The 27902-nt window shown below is 54.4% G+C and overlaps 2 protein-coding genes across 4 annotated transcripts in view; one reads left to right on the forward strand and one right to left on the reverse strand.

The window, feature by feature from the left end:
- LDLRAD2 (low density lipoprotein receptor class A domain containing 2) overlaps nt 1-24725 on the forward strand; it is a 39399-nt gene extending 14674 nt beyond the window's left edge. Inside the window, exons 1-5 of one of the 3 annotated variants that reach the window (XM_043531853.1) lie at nt 14449-18001; nt 18358-18864; nt 20763-20912; nt 21261-21401; nt 23958-24725. In XM_043531853.1, the coding sequence (XP_043387788.1) occupies nt 18474-18864; nt 20763-20912; nt 21261-21401; nt 23958-24205 (930 nt within the window). In that variant the 5' untranslated portion in view covers nt 14449-18001; nt 18358-18473 and the 3' untranslated portion in view covers nt 24206-24725. Of the gene's footprint in view, nt 1-14448; nt 18865-20762; nt 20913-21260; nt 21402-23957 lie in introns of those variants that run through there. The other 2 variants (XM_043531854.1, XM_027833541.3) reach the window with 2 other exon arrangements.
- A 1165-nt stretch (nt 24726-25890) lies between these two features.
- The window catches only part of HSPG2 (heparan sulfate proteoglycan 2), a 174307-nt gene continuing 172295 nt past the window's right edge, over nt 25891-27902 (reverse strand). Inside the window, 1 exon segment of the mRNA XM_043531753.1 lies at nt 25891-27851. Coding sequence (XP_043387688.1) covers nt 27679-27851 — 173 coding nt within the window. The 3' untranslated portion in view covers nt 25891-27678.

Genomic DNA, 27902 nt, shown 5'->3' on the forward strand with positions numbered 1-27902 from the left:
CGGCGAGGGGCACTGCGACCTGACCCTGGGGAGGGTACCACACTGGAGGCGCGAGACCCTACTCGGGTGGGGAGGGAGCGCCGAGGGGCACGGCTCAGAGAGGCTGAGGCCTCAGACCTGGCCACGGAGGGGGAACCGGGCCCCATCCCTTCCCCAGCCGCTGAGTTCCAGGCCGAGTTGAGGAAAGATCCCTCCTTGCAGAAGCTCAGGGACCTGGCCGACCTCAGTGTGGGACGGACCATGAGGAGAGGCTGCCAGGAGAGGTTCCTGTGGGAGAAGGGGTTCCTGTACCGAGAATGGGCTCCCCCAGGGGAAGGGGAGTCCTGTGGGATCAGGAGGCAGCTGGTGGTCCCCCAGAAGTACCGCCGCAAGCTCCTGTCCCTGGCCCATGACATCCCCCTCGCAGGGCACCAGGGAATCCGGCGCACCCGGCAGAGGTTGCTACAGAACTTTTACTGGCCCGGGGTCTTTACCACCGTCCGGCAGTATTGCCGATCCTGTGACCCCTGTCAGAGGGTGGGGAAGGCCCGGGACAAGGGGAAAGCGGCCTTGAGACCTTTGCCCATCATAGAGGAGCCTTTCCAGAAGGTGGCCATGGACATCGTGGGGCCTCTCAGCAAGACGACCCGGTCGGGGAAGAAATACATTCTGGTGGTGGTAGATTTCGCCACCCGCTACCCCGAGGCAGTGCCCTTAGCTTCCATTGAAGCAGACACCGTGGCAGATGCGCTCCTGACCATTTTCAGCCGAGTGGGGTTCCCCAGGGAAGTCTTGACAGACCAAGGCTCCAACTTCATGTCGGCCCTGCTCCGGTGCTTGTGGGAGAAATGTGGGGTCCGGCACGACTGGGCCTCAGCGTATCACCCCCAGTCCAATGGGCTGGTGGAGAGGTTTAACGGGACGCTAAAGATGATGCTGAAAACCTTTATGAACCAGCACCCGCAGGATTGGGACAAGTACTTACCTCACCTGCTGTTCGCGTACAGGGAGGTGCCCCAGGAGTCTACCGGATTTTCGCCTTTCGAACTGTTATATGGAAGGAGGGTGAGGGGCCCCCTGGACCTGATGAGAGACGAGTGGGAGGGGAAGGCCACTCCCGATGGAGAGTCAGTGGTGGAGTATGTCCTGACCTTCCGAGAGAGACTGGCTGAACTCATGGGCCTGGCCAGGGAGAATCTGGCCAGAGCCCAGAGGAAGCAGAAGGTCTGGTATGACCGCACGGCGCGGGCCCGTGCCTACGCCACCGGGGATCAGGTGATGGTTCTCATCCCCGTGAGAAAGAACAAACTACAGGCCGCCTGGGAGGGCCCGTTCAAGGTCGTCAAGCAGCTCAATGAGGTAAACTATGTGGTGGAGCTGTCGAACCGGGCCCACCACCGCCGGGTGTACCATGTGAATATGATGAAGCCATATTATGCCAGGGGGAATGTGGTGTTAGCTGTGTGTGGTCAGTGGGAGGAGCAGGGAGATGACCCTTTAGTAGATCTGTTCCCTGGGACCAGAGCTGGTTCCCCCCTGGAAACAATTCCCCTCTCGGATCAGCTCACCCCTGCCCAGCAAGCTGAGGTCAGGGGGGTGCTGTATCCGTACCGACAGCTGTTTTCCAACCAGCCTGGACGCACTAATCTGACTGTCCACCGGGTGCAGACAGGGTCGCACCTGCCGATAAGATGCTCCCCCTTCCGAGTCACAGGGAAAACTGCTCAGGACCTGGAAAGAGAGGTCCGGGACATGCTGGCTTTGGGGGTGATCCAGCCATCGGCCAGCCCTTGGGCCTCGCCGGTGGTGCTGGTCCCCAAAAAGGATGGGTCCGTCCGGTTCTGTGTGGACTATCGGAAGCTCAATGCCATCACTGTATCGGATGCCTACCCCATGCCCAGGCCGGACGAGCTCCTAGACAAGCTGGGAGGAGCTCGGTACCTTACCACCATGGACCTTACAAAGGGCTACTGGCAAGTGCCGCTGGATGCAGATGCCCGGCTGAAATCGGCCTTTATCACCCCTCTGGGGCTCTATGAGTTCCTGACCCTGCCTTTCGGCCTCAAGGGAGCGCCGGCCACCTTCCAGCGCCTGGTGGACCAGCTCCTGAGGGGGATGGAGAGTTTTGCCGTGGCGTATATTGACGACATCTGTGTCTTTAGCCAGACCTGGGAGGACCACGTGTCCCAGGTTAGACAAGTGCTGGACCGACTCCAGGGGGCTGGGCTGACTGTCAAAGCGGAGAAGTGCAAGGTGGGGATGGCTGAAGTATCTTACCTGGGCCATCGGGTGGGGAGCGGCCGCCTAAAGCCGGAACCGGCCAAGGTGGAGGTGATCAGAGACTGGCCCGCTCCCCACACCAAAAAGCAGGTCCAAGCCTTTATTGGGATGGCAGGATACTACCGAAGATTTGTGCCCCACTTTAGCGCCATAGCCACCCCCATCACTGAGCTATGCAAGAAGGGGAAGCCAGACAAGGTGGTCTGGACCGAGCAGTGCCAGGAGGCTTTCCGGGCGCTGAAGGAGGCTCTGGTCAGTGGCCCAGTTCTGGCAAACCCAGACTTTGACAAGCCCTTTGTGGTGTTCACCGACGCCTCCGACACGGGACTGGGGGCGGTGTTAATGCAGGAGGATGAAAAGGGGGAGAGACACCCCATCGTGTATCTGAGCAAGAAGTTGCTACCCCGGGAGCAACACTACGCGGCCATCGAGAAGGAGTGCCTGGCCATGGTGTGGGCCCTCAAGAAACTAGAGCCCTATCTCTTCGGGCGACACTTCACCGTGTACACCGACCACTCTCCCCTGACCTGGCTGCACCAGATGAAAGGAGCCAACGCCAAACTCCTGAGGTGGAGCCTGCTCCTGCAGGATTACGACATGGACGTGGTCCATGTGAAGGGAAGTGCCAACCTGATAGCGGATGCGCTGTCCCGGAGAGGGGGCCCCGAACTTCCCCAGGTCACTGGTCACAGTGACCCCGCTCAGTTCAGTCTCGAAGGGGGGAGAGATGTGACGATGTGACGCAGCAGGGAGGGGGGAGTGTTGGCCTGGGAATGTGCCCTGGGGACGGGAGACCTGAGAGCCTGTCACCTGAGCCAGGAGGGGGAGGGGGAGGTAACACCTCTGCCCAGGAATGTGGACGGAGGCTGCAGCAGGGAACCTGCTCGGTGGGTTTAGTTTCAGGTTGGGGCTGGGTGGAGGAACACAGGGAACCCCAGGGCTGGGGTCTAAGCTCCCTGCTCCCCCAGAAGGACTTGACTGAGGGGTCCTGGGTGTACCCACAAGCTCTGTTTTGGACTGTGTTCCTGTTGTCCAATAAACCTTCTGTTTTACTGGCTGGCTGAGAGTCTCAGTGAATCCCAGGAAGAGGGGTGCAGGGCCTGGACTCCCCCACACTCCGTGACAGAAAGCTGGCTAGATTGTCAGGCTCAACGGGTAGTGATCAACAGCTCGATTGTCTAGTTGGCAATCGGTATCAAGCGGAGTGCCCCAAGGGTCGGTCCTGGGGCCGGTTTTGTACAATATCTTCATTAACGATCTGGATGATGGGATGGACTGCAGCCTCAGCAACTTTGCAGAAGACACTAAACTGGGGGGAGAGATAGATATGCTGCAACTGGTTATAGTGGACAACCTTGGTTCGAGTGATCATGAATTAATTCAGTTTAAACTAAATAGGAGGGTAAATGAAAACACGTCTGCAACTAGGGTCCTTGATTTCAAAAGGGCAAAATTTTAAAAATGAAGGGAATTAGTTTGACTGAAAAAAAATGGTTTCTGACCTTCCATAACTGGTGTTTCATAGATTCATAGATATTAAGGTCAGAAGGGATCATTATAATCATCTAGTCTGACCTCCTGCACAATGCAGGCCACCGAATCTCACCCACCCACTCCTGCAATAAACCTCTCACCTATGTCTGAGCTACTGAAGTCCTCAAATCACGGTTTAAAGACTTCAAGGTGCAGAGAATCCTCCAGCAAGTGACCCGTGCCCCATGCTGCAGAGGAAGGTGAAAAACCCCCAGGACCTCTTCCAATCTGCCCTGGAGGAAAATTCCTCCCCAACCCCAAATATGGAAACCAGCTGAACCCTGAGCATGTGGGCAAGATTCACCAGCCGGATACTCAAGAAAGAATTCTCTGTAGTAACTCAGATCCCACCCCATCTAACATCCCATCACAGGCCATTGGGACTATTTACCATGAATAATTAAAGATCAATTAATTGCCAAAATCATGTTATCCCATCATACCATCTCCTCCATAAACTTATCGAGTTTAATCTTGAAGCCAGATAGGTCTTTTGCCCCCACTGCATCGCTTGGAAGGCTATTCCAGAACTTCACTCCTCTGATGGTTAGAAACCTTCATCTAATTTCAAGTCTAAACTTCCTGATGGCCAGTTTATATCTATTTGTTCTTGTGTCCACATTGGTACTGAGCTTAAATAATTCCTCTACCTCTCCGGTATTTATCCCTCTGATATATTTATAGAGAGCAATCATGTCTCCCCTCAACTTTCTTTGGGTTAGGCTAAACAAGCCAAGCTCCCTGAGTCTCCTTTCATAAGACAGGTTTTCCATTCCTCGGATCATCCAAGTAGCCCTTCTCTGTACCTGTTCCAGTTTGAATTCATCCTTCTTAAACATGGGAGACCAGAACTGCACACAGTATTCCAGGTGAAGTCTCACCAGTGCCTTTTATAACGGTACTAACACCTCCTTATCTCTATTGCAAATACCTCGCCTGATGCATCCCAAGACCGCATTAGCCTTTTTCACGACCATATCACATTGACGGCTCATAGTCATCCTGTTGTCAATCAATACTCCAAGGTCCTTCTCCTCCTCCGTTACTTCTAATTGATGCGTCCCCAGCTTGTAACTAAAATTCTTGTTATTAATCCCTAAATGCCTGACCTTACACTTCTCACTATTAAATTTCATCCTATTACTATTACTCCAGTTTACAAGGTCATCCAGATCCTCCTGTATGATATCCCGGTCCTTCTCTAAATTGGCAATACCTCCCAGCTTTGTATCATCCGCAAACTTTATTAGCGCACACCCACTTTTTGTGCCAAGGTCAGTAATAAAAAGATTAAATAAGATTGGTCCCAAAACCGATCCCTGAGGAACTCCACTGGTAACCTCCCTCCAGCCTGACAGTTCACCTTTCAGTAGGACCCGCTGCAGTCTCCCCTTTAACCAATTCTTTTGCCAACTTTCAATTTTCATATTGATCCCCATCTTTTCCAATTTAACTAATAATTCCCCATGTGGCACCGTATCAAACGCTTTACTGAAATCGAGGTAAATTAGATCCACTGCGTTTCCTTTGTCTAAAAAATCTGTTACTTTCTCAAAGAAGGAGATCAGGTTGGTTTGGCACAATCTACCTTTTGTAAAACCATGTTGTATTTTGTCCCATTTACCATTGACCTCAATGTCCTTAACTACTTTCTCCTTCAAAATTTTTTCCAAGACCTTGCATACTACAGATGTTAAATTAACAGGCCTGTAGTTAAACGGATCACCTTTTTTCCCTTTCTTAAAAATAGGAACTATGTTAGCAATTCTCCAGTCATATGGTACAACCCCTGAGTTTACAGATTCATTAAAAATTCTTGCAAATGGGCTTGCAATTTCATGTGCCAGTTCCTTTAATATTCTTGGATGAAGATTATCTGGGCCCCCCGATTTAGTCCCATTAAGCTGTTCGAGTTTCGCTTCTACCTCAGATATGGTAATATCTACCTCCACATCCTCATTCCCATTTGTCACGCTACCATTATCCCTAAGATTCTCATTAGCCTCATTAAAGACTGAGGCAAAGTATTTGTTTAGATATTGGGCCATGCCTAGATTATCCTTGACCTCCATTCCATCCTCAGTGTTTAGTGGTCCCACTTCTTCTTTCTTTGTTTTTTTCTTATTTATATGGCTATAGAACCTTTTACTATTGGTTTTAATTCCCTTTGCAAGGTCCAACTCTACTTGACTTTTAGCCTCTCTCACTTTATCCCTACATGTTCTGACCTCAATAAGGTAGCTTTTCTCGCTGATCTCTCCCACCTTCCACTCCCTGTATGCTTTCTGCTTTTTCTTAATCACCTCTCTGAGATGCTTGCTCATCCAGCTTGGTCTACAACTCCTGACTATGAATTTTTTTCCCCTTTCTTGGGATGCAGGCTTCTGATAGCTTCTGCAGCTTTGACTTGAAGTAATCCCAGGGCTCCTCTGCCTTTAGATCCATAAATTCTTCAGTCCAATCTGCTTCCCTAACTAATTTCCTTAATTTTTGAAAGTCAGCCCTTTTGAAATCAAAAACCCTAGTCGCAGATTTATTTTTGTTTATCCTTCAGTTCAGTTTGAACTGAATTAGCTCATGATCGCTCGAACCAAGGTTGTCCCCTACAACCATTTCTTCTATGAGGTCCTCACTACTCACCAAAACCAAATCTAAAATGGCATCCCCTCTAGTCGGTTCAGCAACTACTTGGTTTTGGCTATCGCATCTAGGAACATCTGAGCCCTATTATTATTACTAGCACGTGTCCTCCAGTCTGTATCTGGGAAGTTAAAGTCTCCCATGATCACGCAGTTTCCATTAGTATTTACTTCATTAAAAACACTAAAGAGGGCTCTATCCATATCCAGATCGGATCCCGGTGGTCTCTAGCACACCCCAAGCACTATTACAGGGGGGCTCTAGTAGTTTTCTTCCCCAATGTGATTTTTGTCCAGACAGACTCTGTCTTATCCATTCCATCGCTTCTTATTTCTTTACATTCTACCTCATCATTGATGTACAATGCTACTCCACCACCTTTACCTCTATTTCTGTCTTTCCTAAACAGCACATACCCTTCAATACCCGTACTTCAGTCATGACTGCAGTTCCACCGTATTTCTGTTATCCCTATAATATCTGGTTTCACTTCCTGCACCAGTAGCTCTAGTTCCTCCATTTTGTTACCTAGGCTCCTCGCATTGGTGTACAAACATCTTAATTTTTGCTGTTTGGCCTTGCTCACATGCTTTACCCGATTAGGCACAGACATTCTACAGCCAGTATGACCTATTAGACTGGTACCCACACTGCCCTTCCTCCTCATGTCCATTCTCCTACCCACGGCTGTATCCTTTCTTACTTTGTTTTCTTCCCTCTCAATGTTAAAATTCGTCGTGGAGATTACCTGGACATCTCCCAACTATCTCCACCAAATTCCTAGTTTAAAGCTCTCTTAATCAGTTGTGCCAGCCTCCATCCTAGAAGTCTATTTCCTTCCCTACTCAGATGAAGTCCATCCCGAGAGAACTGTCCTCTGTCCATGAATGCCTCCCAGTGGCCATACATCCCAAAGCCCTCCTTATAGCACCACTGCCTAAGTCATCTGTTGATAGTCATAATCTTGTCGCACCTTTGTTGCCCTTCTCTAGGAACAGGCAGAATCCCACTGAAGATCACCTGAGCTTCGATTTCCTAAAGCGTCTTACCCAGCCTGGCATAGTCTCCCTTGATACGTTCCAGCGAGAATCTACCGGTATCATTTGTTCCCACATGAAGGACGATCAGTGGATTCTTTCCTGCTCCCTTTAGGATCCTCTTCAACCTCAGGTCCACATCCCGTACCTTAGCACCTGGAAGACAGCACACCCTCCTATTCTCTGGATCAGCTCTGGTTACAGGCCTTTTCATTCTTCTCAGTAAGGAGTCCCCGATCACATAGATCTGCCTTTTCCTGGTGACGGTGCGATTCTCCGGTCTATCCCCTGTTCCCTCTGGCTGCAAGTTCTTTCCATTCCTATTCTCCCTTGTAATGCTCTTCAAGCCATCCTGTATCCTCCTGGGACTCATATTTGGTATAGTCTCCATTGACTCTTCCCCTTTTTATATAGGACTAGCAGCTCTTCTCTTCTTCCTTGCCCTTCCACCTTCAGTGACCACCTGCTAAGCCCTTTCTTCATTTTCCAACTCTGCAAACCTGTTCTTGAACTCTATTTCTCCTTCACTAGCCCGTCTTTTCCTCTGCCTGGTTCTCTTAGTCACATTCTTCCACTGTCCATTTTCTTCACCCAGCAGTCTCCCCTCAGAGTTCTTCGGTCCTGCTTCCATCTGCAAGTCTGCTCTTTTCCCTTCAACCGCCTCATGTCTTTGCTCCATAATCCGCTCAAACCCCATTCTAAACTCAACCAGACTTTCCACCTGCACCTCCAATCCTTGGATGTTTTCTTCCATCAGCTCGATCAGACGGCATTTCATGCAGAAAAAACTCTTTCCAGGTCCCCCCTCCAGGATCGTGGACATACTGCAGCTTCCACAGCCAGTCATCTCCATTGTGTCTTCCACTACTTGGGTCACTTCCACTGCTGCCTCTGTATCTGTCATAGCCTTCCCACCTAAATCCTGTTAATCTGGGAAACACAAACCCCACCCAAACACCACCACCCGCAGCAAAACAAACCCCAAACAAGCCCCGCAACACGAACTCCCCTTTCAAACTCCCACTCAAACTCCCCTGTTTACAGCTCTGTTTGCTGGCTCCTGGGCCGCTGGAGCTGTCTGTGCTTGCTCATGTCCATTCCAATGTGTTCTTCAAGATGTGTTGCTTATGTCCATTCCAATGCAGCTGCGTGCTCGCCCCAAGCACCATCACCGGAAAGATTTCCCCTCAATGGTATCTGTCGGGTCGGTTCTGGTGCCCCCTGGAGTCGTGCCCTCATGCCGTGGTATATAGGGCCCTGCTGACCCACCGCCCCCTCAGTTCCTTCTTGCCCGCTAACTCGGACAGAGGAGCAGCAGAGGGGAGGGGGTTGGTATGGACATGAGCAACACATCTCGGAGAACAACAGTTACAGAAGGTCAGGAACCGTTTTTTCTTCGAGTGCTTGCTCAGGTCCATTCCAATGTAGGTGATGCCCAAGCAGTTCCATAGCTGGAGGGTTCGGAGTTCGTTGGCGTGCTGACTGTAGCACCACTCAGCCAAAGCCTGCATCGTCTCTAGCTTGCTGGGTGATGGCATGTGACTTGAACGTGTGGATGGACAACCATGTCGCCGCTCTACAGATGTCCTGAATTGGAACCTGCGCCATGAATGCCACCGCCGATGCTTGAGCCCTTGTAGAGGAGCTGGGACCTTCACCAGGTCATGTCAAGTACGGATACAGGAAGCGATCCACGATTCTTGAAATTCTCTGGACCGAGACTGGGCAGCCTTTAAATCTGTCTGCAATGGCTACTAAAAGCTGAGCGGATTTCTGAAAGGGTTGAATTCTTTTTATGTAAATCTCCCCCACTGCAACTTGAGACCATTACTCCTTGTTCTGTCATCTGCTACCACTGAGAACAGTCTAGATCCCTCCTCTTTGGAACCCCCTTTCAGGTAGTTGAAAGCAGCTATCAAATCCCGCCTCATTCTTCTCTTCTGAAGACTAAACATCCCCAGTTCCCTCAGCCTCTCCTCATAAGTCATGTGTTCCAGTCCCCTAATAATTTTTGTTGCCCACCGCTGGACTCTTTCCAATTTTTCCACATCCTTCTTGTAGCGTGGGGCCCAAAACTGGACACAGTACTCCAGATGAGGCCTCACCAATGTCGAACAGAGGGGAACGATCACGCTATGTTGCAGTTGGATTCCCCACTGATCCAGTGGCAGACCACTCTGGCACTATTAGGGCCCTTGGTCAGGACCCGGTGGAGTTGGGTGGGCCTGGTCCCTCTACCCCAACACTACCTCCCCTTTGGTGGCAGCCCCTGGATTTGGCCACTAGGCCATACTGCCCTGCACTCAAGGGCTGCTATATTGACTCTGGCCAGTAGGCCACACTGCCCTGTGCTTGTTGGCGGCCATATTGTCTTGGGCCATTAGGCCACATAGCCAAAACCCAAGAGCCGCCGCTTTGACTCTGGCCACTGGGCAACACTGTTGTGGGGCCCAGAACAGTCCAGTAGACTTAACCGTGGTGTCAGCACAACCATGACCCACCCCGAAGGGGAATTGCAAATTTAGTATCTATATTTAAGAGAAGGAAAAAAAGTGAGCTGGGAAACTACAGGCCTGTTAGTTTTGATCTCAGCTGTATGCAAAGTCTTGGAACAAATTTTGAAAGAAAGTTAAGGACATAGAGGTAAATGGTAACTGGGATAAACTACAACATGGTTTTACAATAGATAGATCATGTCAGACCAGCCTGGCCTCTTTCTTTAAGAAGATAACTGATTTTGTAGACAAAGGAAAACACTTGATGCAGTTCCACATGGGAAATTACTAGTGAAATTGAAGAAGATGGGGTGGTTTGTTATTGTAGGGTTGCTGATGATGTGCACTGTGCTGTGTGCACTGGTTTGTTATTGTAGGGCTGCTGCTGCTGAGGTCCAGGCTGTGTACGCGCCTTTGTTATCACTGAGTTGGTCATGAGCTCTGGAAGGTGCATGCTGATTTGTCATTGTAGGGTTGATCATATATGAACAAGTTAAAAATATTTTTAAATGGTGAAAAATAATCCCTCAACAGCATGTGGCGCAGACCCTGCCTGCTCCTGGGGAGCAGAGTTTGGCTAATGCAGGGATGGAATTCGCTTGTTTTAATTGGCAAAGCTCTAGTGCTTTTACTCAGAAAGGAAAGTGATACCACTGTTGTTTTTTTTAATTTGCTTGCTGGGAAAACATGTCTGGAGGAGTGAGGCCCTCTGCAGAGTCTGGGAACGAAGTAAATACACAAGTTGTGTGTGCACTCAGATTCCAGCCTTGTGGGCCTCCTAGGAGCTCCTGTGTTAAACGTCTGTGAGCTTTCTAGGTCTCCATGGGAGGGGCAGTGCGGGAGGAGGGTCAAAGGCTTGCAGAGATGCACGATAGGAGAGAGGTTGCTCAGAACCAGACACAGACTTAACCAGGGGTGAAAGTGAGCCGGTAGGGGCTGGTACCGCGTACCGGCGAGAACCCGCCCCGGCCCATACCCAGCCCACAGTAAAGCGTTGCCGTGGCAGCACATCGGCGGGGCCACTGACGTGGGGGGGGGGCAGCAACGTTAAAGAGCTGCTACAGCAAAGGACCCTGCAGCACTTTAACATCCCTGCCCCTTTTGCCCCCCCGCTCCCCCCGGCCGCCGAAGGGCTGGGTGGGGGGCAAAGGAGCTGCTGCCCTGGGGCCGGTGATTTAAAAGGGCCCGGGGCTCCGGACGCCACTGCTCCAGTAGCGGCAGCGGTGTCCGGAGCCCCGGGCCCTTTAAATCAACACGGGAGCCCCGGGTGGCGCGGGCCAGGCGGCCTGGAAGGGCTGGCTGGGGGATGCTCACCCCCCAGCCCTGCCCCTTCTGCCCGAGGCCCCGCCCCTTCTGGGGGCCGGAGCCGCCCCGCCCTGTACCGGTAAGTGGCCTCAGTTACTTTCACCCCGGACTTAACTCACTGTGGGCAAGTGAAGCCAGATCTCCAGCAAAGGTAACGAGCGAGATGCAGAAGTCACTGGGTGAGGTTCTTTGAAAAATCCATGGCTCTGTGGAGTAGCAGGGGAGGGATCACTAAAGCTGCTCTAATTCAAGCCATTGAGATATCCCTTGTCATGTTCTTCTGAACCAGGTGTGGGCTGGGCACAGAGCATGCTTGTACCCCAGCTGTGTTCATCGCTAGATCCTTTAACGCTCCGCCAGGGAGGGCTAAGGTTAGCTTAGGTAAAGTATGGCGCGCACAGTGCCGCCTAGTGGCTGAAGAATGTGGTGCAGTTTAGCATCCCATCACGTCTCCCCCTTGAAGTTCTACGTTCCTACCAGTTACAGTATTTACACTGTTGCGCTGTCTTTGATGTTCAGTACAGATCAGTCTGTTCAGTGTCTCTGAATCGTACTGGTTTCTGATTACACAACCCGAATGCATAACGACTTGGTCATCTGGCTGTCCATTAGCTGCAGTGACTGGCTATGTTGGAATCCTTGTTCTGCATCTGCCAGCTGCAGAGTTTGCTCTGTTGATTGTTCGTTGAGGAACAAACTGTAGATGTTGATGGTTTCTGTTGAACTCTACACTGTTAGCTCGATCACGTACGATCTGCGTGCTGAATTCTTTTTCTTCGCAACAGCTATTCCGTGGTGGGCAGGAGGGGCTGGGAGTGAGGGGGAGGTGCTGATTGGTGTGGCCACTGGTCGGCAGGAGGCGCTGGAGGGAAGGGGGAGATGGCTGTCAGTGGGTGCTAAGCACCTACCATTTTCCCCCATGGGTGCTCCAGTCCACACAGCTATCTATAAAATTAATCCAGTCCACACAGCTATCTCTAAAAATTCTCACATGCCCATATGCTTGCCAGGCACTCCTTGTTTATACAGGTTTCAGAGTAACAGCCGTGTTAGTCTGTATTCGTAAAAAGAATATACAGTTTTTCTACTTCCGTAAGTGTGCAAGAGCAAAATGCACTAATTTCCACTCAGAGCCCTGTCTTTAAAACAATATACCACCGAGGCCACAGGTGCTTGCATCTGCACTGACCAGGGTGGGTTTGTTCACATCATAGTTCTTGAGAACTGGAGCTGTTGAAATAATTTCTTTTCCCTTTTTGAAGGCAATTTCTTGGTTTGGCCCCATAGCCAAGATGTCTTGAACTTGAACAGTTCGTTCAGTGATTTTGTCACTGAAGAAGGGTCTTATAGATATTGACCAAGGTAATGTACCATCCCCAATATACGTCTCAGTTTTGGTACATTGATTGGTACATTCAATTCTAGAATTGCTTGTACTTTCTCAGGACTAGGACTGATTCCATCTTTCTTTATTGTTTGTTCCAAAAATTCCTTTGGGTTAGGTGGAAGATGGAGTTTTCCTTCTTAGCTTCAGTCCAGAGTGCCTGATAAGGCGTAGGACTTTCTTGAGGGTTTTGGTGTGTCTTCCGTGGGAGTTCCACTGACCAGAGTGTTACGGATTCTCTCATTGCTTCAACAGGTGAGTGCTCAGTTAGTGGTGACCTAAGTTCTGGGTTTATTTGTTTTTATGGCATTTCACATGAGAAGTGAGTCCAATCCTGGATTTGCAAATGCAGTCTCATGTCTTGGAAGTGTAATTGTTGTTGAGGGGAAGTTTTGAGGTATTAGCCTTATGAGGTGCTCTCTTCCCCTGCAAACACCTCACAAACCAAATGTGGACACAGCCTCATGGCACAGACCTCTACCTCTGGGTCTGTCCAGTGCAACAAGTTTCCAGGTTTTAATGTCTATCTTGCATGCTTTGAGGTTGGCCTTCAAGGTGTCTTTGTATATGAGGATGGATTGACCCTTAGAGCAGGTTCCTGTCTCAGCTGGCTGGAGAGCACTGGTTTCGGTATATGGGAAACCTCCATGCGCACCTTGTGTCCAACCCAGCGAAGCTGAGCCCTGATGAGCATTCTCTTGTGGGCAGGGATTTTGGCACCTCTCAGTGATCTCTGTGTTGGGATACTGCCCTGCCACTTGATGTTGCAGATGGATCTTAGGCAGCATAGGTGGAAGCTCTTCAGCTGTTTAATGTGGTGTTCGTAGAACGTCCATGTGTTGCCCCATGGAAGAGTGAGGTGAGCACAACAGAGTGGTAGGTTTTTTATCTTTATTCTGAGGCAGACTCCACACTCCCTTTGGAGTTCATGGGTGAGCCTGCCAAATGTCAAGCTGGCCTTTGCCAGGTGCTGAGTGATCTCATCATCCAACATGGTACCCGGGCAGCAGAATTTCCTGATTGAGTTGAGGGGTGTGTTGTCAGTTGTGACGATGGGATCATGGTGTGGGTGGTCTGATGCTGGCTGGTGCATGACCTCTGTCTTTGTCAGGCTGAGTGTGAAACTGAAGCATTTTAAGGCATAGGAAGAATGGTCCACGATAAGCTGAATGTCCTTGAGTGTGTGTGTAGTGAGAGCACAGGTGTCAGCAAACAGGAGATCTCTTAGTAGCTGTTCAGTTACCTTGGTGCAGGCCCTGAGTTGCTGTAGATTGACTAGACCCCCCATCCAATATAAACCAGATGTCTACGCCTCTGTCAAAGTCCTGGAATGTGACCAAGAGCATGGCTGAAAAGACAGTGGCAAAGAGGGCTGGAGCCATTACGCATCCTTGTTTGGTGCCATTGGTCAGTGGTTCTCAATCAAGGGTACGCAGAGATCTTCCAGAGGGTACATCAACTCATCTAGATATTTGCCTAGTTTTACAACAGGCTACATAGAAAGCACTAGTGAAGTCATAGAATATCAGGGTTGGAAGGGACCTCAGGAGGTCATCTAATCCAACCCCCTGCTCAAAGCAGGACCAATCCCCAGTTTTTGGCCCAGATCCCTAAATGGCCCCCTCAAGGATTGAATTCACAACCCTGGGTTTAGCAGGCCAATGCTCAAACCACTGAGCTATCTCCCCCTCACAGTACAAACTAAAATTTCATGCAGACAATGACTTGTTTATATTGCTCTATATACACTGAAATGTAAGTACAATATTTATATTCTAATTGATTTATAATTACTAGCAAGTAGTTTAAGTGAGGTGAAACTTGGGGGTACACAAGACACATCAGACTCCTGAAAGGGGTACAGTAGTCTGGGAAGTTTGAGAGCCATTGCCGTTGGTGACAGGGAAGGCTTCTGATGAGTCTCCATAACCCTGCCCATTATGCCATCATGAAGTGAGCAGATGACAGCAATCCTCTTCTCTGGGCAGCCAAAATTATGGAGGAGTTTCCACAGGCCCTTGTGATTCACTGTGCCGAAGGCCTTGGTCAGGCCAGCAAACACCATGTACAGGTCCTTGTTCTGTTCACCAGCCTTCTCTGCAAAACTCATGTCCATGGTGCCATGGCCAGGACGAAAGCCACACTGTGACTCTGGATACACCGAGTCCACTAAGTGAGAGATGAGCTTGCTGAGGACTACAAGGATCTTCCCCACTATAGACAGTTGTGTGATTCCACGATGGTTCTCACTGCAAGGTATGCTTCCCTTCCTCTTGTATAGATGGACTACGAAGGCATCTTTATACTCCTGGGGCACAGTGTCCTGTTCCTATATAGTCTTGAAAAAGCTGGTGAGTTTTCTGACCAGGTGAACACCTCCACATTTGTATACATTAAGTGGAATGCAACCAGGGGTGGAGACTTGCCCCTGAACAGCTGCTTGATGGCCTTAGTAACTTTGTCTAAAGAAAGATCCACGGCTAGCCCCTCCAGGACAGGACACTGCGGGCGTGAGTCAATGGCTCCATTGGACATAGTGGATTGACAGTTCAGAAGACTATCAGAGTACTCTGCCCAGCTTTTGTCTGTGAGGAGCCAGTTACCATCTGCTGTGAGGACACGATATCAGAATATCGTCCATGGAAATGACAACTCCATTTGCATTAGTTAGCAATTCTGCCATTGTTTTTTGGAAAATTTCAGGTGCACTGGCAATTCCAAAAGGTGATCTTTCAAAGCAAAATCTCCCAAAGGGTCTGATAAATGTAGTCAGTTTAGCACTTTCTTTGGCTAACGGAATTTGCCAGAATCCACTCAAGGCATCCAGCTTGGAGAATACTGTAGCTCCTTTCACTTTGGGGAGGAAGTCAGCCAGTGGTGGAAGGGTAGATTTTTGTCTCACAGCTAATTCATTAAGACTGTTAAGATCCATACAGATTTGTATTTTTCTATTTTTCTTTATTTCTGGTACCATTGGGGCACACCATGCAGTTGGCTTAATTATGCCAAGCCGCTCCATTCTCTTTAACTCAGTTTCCACTTTATGAAGTAATGGGCTAGGAATCCTGCACGGTGTAGATGCACTGTATGGTTCAGCATTGGCTGTTAAGGTCATTTGCACTGGATCTTCTTTCAGAAGTCCAATATCACCAAATATTCCATGGAGTTCATCCACCTTTCTCACTAGGCCCATCATGGCTGCTCCGCTGTGGCCGGGAAGGCTGTTGGTCTGTGTCCTTGGATCACATACACTCTGAACACAAAGCTCTTGTCTTTGTAAGTTGTTCTGTGGTGAGCTGGCCCATGCAGCTCAGAATCCCTCCAGGGCTAGCCTGAGCTGTGACAGGTAAATTCAGCTCTGGGAGAGGTTGAAGGCAATTGCTGAGACGATTGTGATGTCAGCTCTGAGTCAATTTTAAAGTCAATAGTCTCGCCAACGGAATAGTCCGTTTCACTCTCCAGGTACATTCTGTGTCATCACAAGTGATAGATCCCAGAACAACAGCTCATCTTGATTGTCTGTAATATGAGTCAACTCCCTGTGGTGGCAAACAGCCACAAAATGTCCATATTTCATGCACATATTACACCATGCGCCTCTGGCTGGACATGAATCATCTCTTGGGATACGACTTTTTCCACACCTTGGGCACTAGGCTGGAATTTGTCCCTCTTAGCCTGGGAGTTCTTTCTCCTGGCCGCAGGGTTTTATGATAACATGCAAGTGTCTGTCTGCAGCTTCTAATCTAGGTTCAGGTTTTTCAAGTTGCTCCTGCCATTTGGCCTGTTGTTTGGCTAATTCTGACTGCTTCACTCTCTGCATAGCTGTGGCTGGGGTTAAATCTCTTCAGCTGTAGCTGCTGTGAAAGGCTTTTATCTGTTAACCCAATAACCAGCCTGACTCTGATATTTTCCTGTTTTGGATTCCCCATATCTCAGGTTTCAGCCAGTGTATCCAGAGCTCTTATAAAACAGTCAACATTTTCCCCTGGTTTTTGAATTCTCTGGTGAAAACATGCTTTTTCATAAACTACATTTCTCTGAGGTAGAAAATATGCATCAAACATAGCCAAAACCTGTTCATAGTCATCTTTGTGACTATCTTCAGTAAAGTCAATAGATTTAAAGATATTCTCAACCTGTTTCCCCATAGCATAAATTAGAGACGATACCTGAATATCTCCAGTTTCTTTGTGGAGTTTTTTTAGCAGTTCAAAATCTTGCAAATTACTGCTTCCAGTCTGTCTATCGGGAAGGTTTGTCAAAGCCTTAGTTCTCGGGGGCATTGAAGAGTGGCCTTAGGTCTCCTCCCTGCCACCCCTTCTCCCTGACTGGAAGTTCGGGCAGCAGCAGCCATGACTGGTGCAGGTTGTTGTGGACAACAGGTTCCAAAGAGCACCAGCTCCTCGTGCCCGGTGCCCCCAGATGGAGCATGGCCAGAGTCACGGCAGTGAAATCTCTGGCCGAGTCCCAGTGCCAAGAACACCGCCTGAGATTTACGGCCTGCCAGTCCCCTGCACTCAGCTGGCCCAGCCCCCAGCAGCCCTGGGATTATCCCCCCAGACAGACTTCATCCTGGGAACCACTGTGACCTTGGGGGGGCTGTTACCTCTCTGCGGGGCTTTGCTGTGCGGGGGTGTGCCTAGCAAGCTGACGTGCTGCCCTGTGGCTGGGGGCGGTGTCTCAGGGTATTGCCTCTCTGTAGCCCCTGCAACCGGCTGTCCCATCCGCCCATAATCTCCAGCCAGGGCACAGTTACATTCAGCCCTTTTGGATGAACCAGAGCTTAACTCAACAGTGCCATGACATTGCCCCAGGTCCAGCCCCTTAGTCCTTCTGGCCCCTGTGTGTGGGGCCTCCATACAGCCCCCTTGGTGAGCCTGTAGGGACCCAGTCCCTGCCTCCACCCTGGATCCAGCCCAGGGACCCTGCAGCAAGTGGGTTTTCTGCCTCATCAGCCCTCTTTCTTCTTCCCTCAGCTACTTCCTGAACCAGCCCAGCTTGGGTGCAGGGGCTCGCCTTGTCTGCATCCTGCCCTGGGGCCAGGCTCGTGGTCTCAGCCGCTGCCACAGCCTGGGGTGCTGGAACCGTTTTTAGAGTGGGGGTGCTGAGAGACTTTAAACCAAACTGTTAATGATGGAACCCATTTCAAGCCGGGGGGTGCGGCAGCAAAGCCTGAAAACCAGACTAACCGCAGTAGAGCCCAGCACCAGGCCTCCTGTCCCACCATCGTACTGCACCCGCTGGGTGCAGGAGCCTGACAGCAGCTGGGCTCCCCTCTGGGAGCTGAGGGGTAGAGGCCTGATGCCCTCCCAGGGCTGGGGTCCTCTGAGCTGGGCTTCTCCCTGGTAAGCATCTCCTCCAAACCTGGCATCAGTCACAGGTGTGCAGGGCAGGGCTGCCCCATCCCATGGCTGCTCTTTAACCCCTTCCTGCCTGCTGTGGGGTTTGTGCATCCTGGCCCTTGGGGTCAGAGGAGCAACCCTGGAAGGCGGTATCTGTGTGTCCCCAGAGCAGGCCGCGGCCGTGCGAGCTGGCGCACGTTGTTAGCGCAGCTGGGCGCTGGGCGGGGACGAGCCGGCTCCCCCGAGGGCCGTTTCCATGCTTTGCCGTCTCCCAAGGCAGGGACAGAGGCACTGGGATGCAGGGGCTGCACATCCTGCTGGGGCTCGGGTGGCAACTCTCTCTCTCTCCCCCACCTCAGTGAACCTGGTGGATTTTTGTGGCCTGACCATCAGAGACGACGGGCTGATTATCAATTCGCACAGGGACTCCCGGCGCTACTACTTCGTGGCCACGGGGACAGACTGCTCCCTCACCATGCAGGCCGCGTCGCCCAAAGACAAAGTCCAGTTTCAGTTCCGATTCTTCTTGGTGTACAGCTTGCTGCGCCTGGCCCCCAGCGGCAGGCCCCCCCCCAATGCCACCGGAGCGCCTCTGCCCCCAGAGACCGCCCGGCCCAGCCAAAGGGGGCCTGGACAGACCTCATCTGGTGGAGACTGGGAGCTTCAGGATCCCTGCAATGCTGGATCGTATGTGCAGTTCTATGATGGCAGAGGTCGTGCTGCCGAGCCCCTGGGGGTCCCGCTGTGTGGGAAGAGCATCCCCAGGCCCATCCTGTCCACCGGGAACTACCTGACCCTGCGCTTGGTGACACGGGGGCAGCAGCCCCGGGTGGATTTCGTCGGCGATTTTACATCCTTCCGCCTGGGTGAGGTGCACACGTGCAGGGGGCACGAGCCCAAGGACCTTGCCAGACAACCAGAGTGTCCAGCCCAAAGACCAGCCGCCCCGCCCCTGCCGCCTGCATGGAGGCCAATGCCAGCTGTGCCCTGGGGCCTGGTCACCGGCCGCCACGGGGCCAGGGCACATGTGGCAAAGGGCTTCAGTGGAGGAAATCAACTGAGTGTTTGTGCCACCTGCTGAATCCCCGCCAGGCTCTACAGGAGCCTTGTCCCGGGGCGGCTGGGTCAGGCGCAGGCCGGGGAGCAGAGGCAGGGCTGGCACGTGAACGCCCAGGGGGTGCAGATTCCAAAGGCCACCTGATTGGCGGGTTGGGGGGGGTGAATCAGGAGTGACATGGGCTGGGCAGCAAGCGCGCGTGATGGCGCATCGTCCGGAACACCCATCAGGGCACGGGGGAAACGCACCTGTTTGCCAGGGACTCCACAGTTGCCTGGAACACAGAATGACGTGTGCCTAGGCCCCCCACGCACAGCTGCACATATATTCCTGGCCACACACTGTCTGCACACACACACAGACACACAAACACACACGGCTGCACACAGACACACGCATGCCGCGTCTCACACAAGGCTGCACAAAGGCTTCCACACACACATGCCTGCGCGCACGCACACCCAGAGTCTCACACAAGGCTGTACGTGAACAGCTGCACACACACTCCTGTACACACACACACACACCCCATCTCACACAAGGTTGCACACGTCCTCTCACATGCAACCTCACGTTCTCTCCCCCTCTCACACACACCCCCCCACACTCACTGTGGCCAGTGTAGTTCAGGTCTCCAGGTTGTGCCGACTGTCTCGGGCTCTGAGACGCAGGGTTTCTAGCCCTGCAAAGAGCCCTTTAGTCAGGGTGAACTCATGGCCCTGCTGAGATCAGTGACGACCCACCCCTGATGCCAGTGAGCTGGGCGTTGGTGGCGCGATAGCCTGGCTCCGCTCTCAGTGGTCACTGCCAGGCCCCAGAGCCGGTGGTTCCAAGAGAAACCAAAGGCCATTCTCCCTGGTCAGATACCCCCGCTGCTCTGATGCCTCCCCCCTGACTGGAGAGGCCATCTCCCCTCCAGAGCAGTGGGTGCTGCCATGTCCTTTAGCCTCTTGACATGCTGGCCCTGCTGTCTCCCCTGTGGCTAGTGGGGTGTTAAGGTCCTGCTCGCAGTGCCCCAGGCAGGGCCCCAGCTTGCAGAGAGCCTGGGTCTGAAACTCTGCGGCATGGCGAAGGTTGCCAGTTTTTGACTGGAACACCCTGTTGGAAAGGGACCCTGGCAGCTCCGGTCAGCACCACTGACCAGGCTGCTAAAAGTCCAGTTGGTGGCGCAGTGGGGCTAAGGCAGGCTCCAGGCCTGACCTGGCTCTGCGCAGCTCTTGGAAGCAGTCCGCATGTCCAGCTCCTAGGCACAGGGGCAGCCAGGGGGCTCCACGCACTGCCCCTGCCCCGAGTGCCAACTCTGCAACTCCCATTGGCCAGTGGGAGCTGTGGGGGAGGTGCCGGCAGGCACAGACAGCGCACGGAGCCCCCTGGCCCCTCTGCCTAGGAGCCAGACATGCCGACTGCTTCTGAGAGCCGCCTGAGGTAAGTGCTGCCCAGCCAGAGCCCCACTCCCAAACTTCCTCCCATGCCCCACCCACCTCCCCCAGCTCAGAACCTCCTCCTGCACGCAAACTCCTTCCCAGAGCCCACACCCCAAGCTCTTGCCCCAGCCCTGAGCCACCTCCTGCACCCTAAACATCTCATCCCCGGGAGCCTGGCAGCTTGGTCACATTTCCCTCTCTGCCACTGAGTCACGTACCCATGCCAGTGCATGCTCATAGCTGCTCCCAGCCATGCTGTCAGTGCTGGCCATGTCCATTTCAGGCTTCAGCATCTCCGAGTGCAGCGAGGAGCCATACTTCCAGTGCCGGAACAGCAAGTGCATCCCCAGGAGCCTGGTGTGTGACCGGATGGGCATCGATAACTGCGGGGACGGCTCGGACCAGGCGGCCCATCCCCCTGCCAAGTGCAGAGGTCAGTGCGGGTGGGGAGAACCCAGGGCAAGGGCGGGGGAGAGGGAGTGGCCCCGAGAGCAGTAATGGACAAGAGGGCTGGAATATATGGGCCCGATCCTGCCTGGTGCACTTGGGAGCGCAGGGGAGCATTCTGGATGGGAGGATGGGGAGCAAACGGACTGGGGGTGGGGGGGCTCTGAGGCCTTTAGTGAGGCAGCTGCCAGGAAAGGGCGGCTGGGGTGGGAGGGGCAGCAGGAGCTCAGGGCTGCTCCCCTCCAAGGGTTTTCCTGGCCTGGGGGCTCTTTGCTGGGCTGACGCCCGCACCGGCAGCTGGTGCAATTACACCCCCTTCCTTTCCCCCATGCAGGCCACCTCCCCACATCAGCATCTCTCCAGCTGGTGAGCAGCCCTGCAGCCAGCGTCACCCCCTGCATGGCGGCTTGTGCCGGGGCAGAGAAGAGCCAGCCCTTGGCCCCAGACACTGCGCCCCTGGACAAGCCTGCAGCAGGTACCTAAGTCCAAGTGCAAAGTCCCGGGCCTGGCCCAGAAATGTGCTCAGCACCTGGCATTGTTAATGGATTTCTCCGCATGCCCTGGGGGCAGAGCTGGGCTGTTCCCCATGGCACAGACGGGGACTGGGGCATGGCCAGGGTCTGGGACCCGCCCACTCGCAGGCGGTGGGTGCTCTGCTCTGTCCCCTCCTCCCCCCACCCCATGCGAGCAGGGGAAGAGGCTGAGTGGGGGGTGGGACCTCGGGGTGGGAGAGGCCAATTGGGGGCAGGGCAGAGCACCCCCTATTTATTTTCAGTGGGTGCTTGAGCCCCAGAGCACCCACGGTCACACAGGGAGACTGTGGTAGAGCAGGGACTTGAACCAGGTCCCAGCTCAGTATCCTAACCACTGGACCAGCCTTCCCTGTGACATGCCCCGGGGGGAGCCTGAACCGGCGGGCAGCCAGGGCCCTTTCTGCCCAATCTGAGCTTGCTCCTGGGAGGTCAAAGCCCAGGATGCCCCCAGCACTTTGCAAAAGGATTGACTGATGTGTGTGCATGTGTGTGTGTGCAACGAGAGCTCTGTGTGTGTCATGCCAGACGTGATGATGTGGGTGTAATGACAGGTGGTTGTGCTTGTGTGCAATGAGACGTGTGAGTGTGTTATGACACGTGCACATGTGTAATAAAGGATGTGTGTGTCCATGTGCAATGACAGATATGTGTGCATATGTGATGACACACATGTGCAATGACAGGCTTGTGCACATGTAGCAGGTGTGTAATGACAAATGTGTGCATGTGCAATGAGACTGTGACTGACAGAACGGGGAGTAACGGTCTCAAGTTGCAGTGGGGGAGGTTTAGGTTGGATATTAGGAAAAACTTTTTCACTAGGAGGGTGGTGAAGCACTGGAATGCATTACCTAGGGAGGTGGTGGAATCTCCTTCCTTAGAGGTTTTTAAGGTCAGGCTTGACAAAGCCCTGGCTGGGATGATTTAGTTGGGGCTTGGTCCTGCTTTGAGCAGGGGGTTGGACCAGATGACCTCCTGAGGTCCCTTCCAACCCTGGTATTCTATGATTCTATGTGTAATGACGTGTGTGCAATGAGATGTGTCCGTAATGACAGATGTGTGTGTTCATGTGTGATGACGTGTGTGTGTGTCTAATGACAGGCAGGGTGTATGTGTGCAATGACTCATGTGCGTGCATCTACAATGACAGGTGTATGTGTGTGATAGGTCGATGTGTGTAATGACAAGTGGGTGCTCGTCTGGGGTGATGTGCGTGCACATGTGCAATGACGGGTGTGTATATGTGCGATAATGTGTGTGCCATAACACATGTGCAATGACATCAGTGTGTACTTGTGTGATGACACGTGTGCTCATAGGCAATGACAGATGGGTGCATGTGCAATGGCAGATATGTGTTTGTGTGTGCGTGTCCAATGACAGTGGGATGTGTGTGTGTGCTGACACGTGTGTGGGTGCATGCCCATACAGGTGGGTGCATATGCATGTGTGATGATGTGTGTGTGTGTGTAATGACAGGTGTATGTACATGTGTAATGGCAGATGTGTGTGTGTGTGTGTGTCCATATGCAATGACGTGCGTATATAATGACAGATATGTGCTCATGTGCAATGACATGCATGTGTGTGCAATGACAGATGTATGTGTAATGACAAACTTATGGCATGTGTGTAATGGCAGGTAGGTGCATGTCCACATGTGTGCAGTATGCAATAACAGCTGTGTATGTACCTGTGCAATGACAGATGTGTGTGCATGGTGACATGTGTATGCATGATGGGTGTGTGTGCATGTGTAATGACAGGTATGTCCATGTGTGCAATGGGTGTACTGACAGGTGTGTGCAATGACAGGCATGCGTGCGAAGTGTGTAATGACAGGTGGGTGTATGATGTGTGTGCATGCATTGACACGTGCAATGGCAGGTGGCTGCGTGTGCGATGACATGCGGGTGTGCAATGGCAGGTGGCTGCGTGTGCAATGACATGTGTGCAATGACAGGCATGTTTACGTGTGTGTTCCTCCTCCCCCCGCTCTGAGCTCAGGCTCGAGGAGTAGCGCCTCGGCAGGCGAGTGGGAAATCAGGTGCTGTCTCACACTGACCCTCGCCGAGGCTCTGGGCCCTGCAACAGGCACCTGTGTTGTTCCTCTCCCAACATGCCCCCTACAGCGACCCTCCAAGGGCCAACGCCTGGCAGTATGATGCAGCATTGCCAGCTATCCCCTGCAGCCTGCATCCACCCTGTCCCTGGCGTCTCATGCCCCCATACACTTTGCAGCTGGCTTAGCACCACGTGGCAGAAGGAGCAGGGTGGCAGCAACTCAGGCCCTGTGGCCCCATGGCTGGGGCACTGAAGGCACAGGAGCCCCCTGGGCTCTGCCCACCCTGTGGCAGGACAGGCTCGCCAGAGTTGTCTGCTTTTGGCTCCAGCACGTCGAGGGCGCTTTGGGGGCAGCGATGGCCACAGAGCAGTGCTGGGGAGCAGAAGGGAGGCACCTGGCACTCACTGCCCCAGCCCTTTTCCTTCCTCTCCAGGTGAGAGGAGCTCGGGCTCCCTGCTGCCCCTCTACATCCTCCTGGGGCTGGGCGTGGGCTCAGCCCTCCTGCTCTGGTGCTGCTGGTCCCCTGGCTGGTTTGTCTGGAGACTCGGTGCCTGCCGGTTCCTGCCTGGCTGCAACTCCGTGTGGGCCTCGTGCCAGCTCTGCCCCCGCAGCTGTGCCCACAGGAACCATGGCTGTTCCGGCAAAGTGACGCCGCAGCCCAGCGACGACCTGCCCCTCTGATGCAGCCGTGCCGTCTTTGCCCGGGGGTGGGCACTGGGCCTCCCCCTGGCCGGAGGAGCAGGGATCCGACCTTTCCTGCCCGTGCCCTCTGCTGGCTTGGGTCACGGCAGGACGGGCTGCGGATACCAGCGGGGGTGGGTGGGGGGAGATGAGAGGGGATGGGGCAGCTCCCACTACCCGCTCTGCCCACTCCCATAGGCACGGGCCAGGCCCCATGTGCCTTCCCCCAGAGGCGGCAGCCTCCAAAACACAAGGGCCCAGAGGGCTGCTCGGGAGCCCGGGAGCTGCCCCAGCGAGCGCTGCGGGTGGCGGAGGGAGCGACGGAGTCACTGGCCTGGGTGGGGCTTGGCCCCCGGCCTTTGAGCACGGCGTGGCTGGGGGCAGGCCGCGCGCCCCCCAGATCTGCTTGTGAGTGTTGTTGTGACGCCTGCCGCACCAACCGCATTGTCCCACCCTGTGGGGTGCAGCTGGCGGAGGATGTGAGCCCAGCACTAATAAAACAAGCCCACCCTTTGCTTGGGAGCTGTGTGCGCCCAGCCCTGAGCTGGCCCTGCAAGCGGGGAGGGCTGGGTGGGCATCACTAGTACGGCCCGGGTTGCTGGGGTCACGCTATTGCAAGAGCTTTGGGGTGACCAGGCCTGGCCATTTCCTGGGGAGCTGCACCCACCTTGTCACAAGCAGACGCTTTGGGGCACCTTGTTTTCCAGGTGCCCGGTCTGTGCTGAGGGCCAGATTTGGCAGCAGCTCCAAGCCCCCGAACTCCTCTGCAGCCCCAGGAGCTGCCGGCATTCGGCCCCACTGGAAACCAGGCCCAGGAGAGCCGACACCAATGGCCACTGCTGCCCCCTGCGTGACCCGGCTGAGGCTGGGAAGCCAGGCACCGGGCCCGTCGCTCTGGGGCACTCCCACAGCGCAGTGGGGCAGCCCCATCCCTGAGACGGTTCAGGCTGAGCAGAGCAGCTCCGAGCCTTTTCAGGGAGAATCCAGCACCGGCTTTGGGCTGGTTAGAGCCTGGCCCACAATGACTGGGATGGGCTGGGATTGACCCCCCCCAGCCTGCCCCTGGGGCAGTTCTGCCTGCGGCCAGGCCCCTGCCCCTCTTGCCTTGCTACCAAGCTGGTGTGGTGCAGTGCCCCTGCCCCCGGTGGGTTGAGGTGGAGCCATGGTGCCCCAGACAATCTGGTTCAGCACGGCTTATTTAGGAACAGTGACCAACCCCCATCTTCTGCTAAAGGGGCCCTGGGAATTTCCCCCAGCTCCTGCACAAACAGCACCGGCTCCATCCGGCTGCAGCTGGGCTCCCCAACGGAGGCTCTGGGACGGGGGCAAGCAGGGCTGGCAGGTCCAGCAGGGGCCAGGGCCCTAGCCCAAACACCCCCAGGCAAACGCTGCTCCCCAGCCAGTGGAAGAGGAGCGTGGCCTTCGCCTGGCTCCCATCACACCCCCACATGAAGCCCCACCAGGTGCTGGCTCGGCTTAATGGGCCCATAGGACTGGTGGGGCCCTGCCAGAGTCTGCATCCAGCCCCCTGCCTGCCCCCTCACTAGCAGCTGTTTGGTGACTCGTTAACAAAGAGGGACCCATGGGACAACTGCTAACACCCCCTGGATTGAGTCCTGGCCCGGCTGGCAGGCGCCCGAAGCAGACACACGGGGCGAGGTGCAGCTCACCCTCCGACAGACAGCTCAGGCGTTACTTGTCGTTTAATAAGAATCCAGTGAAACAGCACGAGCCGGACGCGGTCTGGGGTCGGGTGCGTTAGGACGCCATCTGAATGGCAGGAACACAAGCAGCCCGGCTCCCTGCCGGTCTCTGGGGTGGCAGCCGCCCCGGACAGAAGGGCAACGCAGGGCAGTGGCAGCGGGAGCTCTGCCGTGTGCTGGCGCCTTGCCCCGGGGCGGGACGTCACCCAAGGCAGAGAGGTGACATTGGCTGGGCTCTGGTAGAACAGGTGCCCTTGGAGCTCCCGGTTCTGCTCAGGGAGCTGGTGGTGGGCTGGGGCAAAGGGCTGTTTGCAGCGGGCTGATCTGCCCAGCCTGCCACTGCCTAGGCCGAGTTGTCTCTGTCCCACTATGTGATGCTGGGCAAGCTCCAGCCAGTGCAGTCGGGGGCGCGATTTGCAGGGCTCGGCGCTGGGTGAGTGCTTAGTTCTGGACCTGGCAGAGCCTCAAGAGCAGTGAGCGAAGATTGTCCTGTGAGCAGATGGCTCCAGAGCAGGGAACGCCCCCTGCCAGGCAGGGCAGGGCAGGGAATGGGTGGGCAGCTTTCAAGGGTCTGCCCAATGGTTGTTGGGTGAATAGGGGCAGCCCGGACCCCAGAGGGTCCTGCTGCTAGTAAGGCACTTGCGTCTGTCCGCCCGTCTGACTGGGGAGGAATGATCTTTGGGGGGGTCCCAATCCAGCCCCGAGGGCTGGTCTGCGTTGCTGTCCACAGGGACACGTAACAGCCTCTGCTCATGGGATGCTCCTGCCGCCACCACTGGTCTCTCTGCGGGGCCCTGGAGTGAGCCATGGGGCTGCCGTCATGCCTGGGCCCCAGCTGTGCATGCGGGATGCTGGCCAGGGTACCCTGCAGCATGAGCTGTTGTTGCTCCCGGGGCCTGCCCCTCCAGGAGCCTGCCCCTGCCCTCCTGCTCTGCGGGCACGACCCTCCGGGTGAGGGTCTAGGGAGACAGCTCAGCTGGTGGCTTGGGGCAGCCGTGGTGCGGGTGCTGGAGTGTGGCTGAGGCAATGGGGACGGCCAGTGTAAACAGACCAGATCCTGGTGGGAACCCCTGCCCTGGCCTGCTGGCTCCTGTAGTGCTGGCCCATGGAATGGAGGGGGTGGGGGTGACCAGGCTGGGAGCCCCCTGCCTGCCCCCTCACTGCTCCCGGAGAGAGGGGGCAGGATCTCCTGTCGATTCCCCCCGAGCGGGGTGAGGTGTGCCACCTGCAAGGTGGGCTGTGACTTCGATCCCACTCTCCTAACTCTGGAAGGATGAATGTGGATCCCATCTCTCCCTAGAGGAGAAAAGATGCCCCGTCTCCCCGGACCCCCGTCCCTCAGCAGGCATGGGGCACAGCAGAGCCAGCTGGCACCCTCCTTCCCGCCCAGCTCAGGGGCACACGCTCCGAGTGCTGAAGCTGGAAGGCAGAGGGGTGGGCTCCCCATCCCGTGGGACGTGGAGGGGCTGGCACTGGGTTGGGCTCCCGGCTGTCTATGGCCACGGGCCCATGGCGGTTGGGTCAAATCCACGTCTCCTCAGGTCCGAAGGGTCCGCGTTCCCGTGGGGCTGGCGGGAGGCGGGGCTGCCCCCTGCTGCCACGCGCCAATCACACAAACAAACCCTTCCCCCACTCGCTTGGGGTAGCAGCGAAGCTCCATTTTCCTCTGGGTTTCTTTACAAAAATGAATCATCGTAATAATAAGCAGCCGAGGTCCCCCAATCGGCCTGCGGACGGGGCCGGCGGCGGACGGGGCCGGTGGCAGCCAGCCTATGAGGGGCACTCCTGCATGTTAACTCCCGCCTCCGAGTGATGCTGCAAGTCAATGGGCTGCCGCGGCGGCTGGCCCGGCTGCTCGTGGCTCAGCACCAGGTTTTTAATGCACCCTGTGATTCCGGAGCGGAACTTGCCGGCGGTCAGGGCTCGGATGGCAGGAGCGCCTCCTGGGGGCGAGAGGAGAAACAGTCAGCTCCCAAAGACACCGCTGGGGGCAG

The sequence above is a fragment of the Chelonia mydas genome, chromosome 18 (genome assembly GCF_015237465.2).
Source record: "Chelonia mydas isolate rCheMyd1 chromosome 18, rCheMyd1.pri.v2, whole genome shotgun sequence".
In the NCBI taxonomy this organism is placed as follows: domain Eukaryota; kingdom Metazoa; phylum Chordata; order Testudines; family Cheloniidae; genus Chelonia; species Chelonia mydas.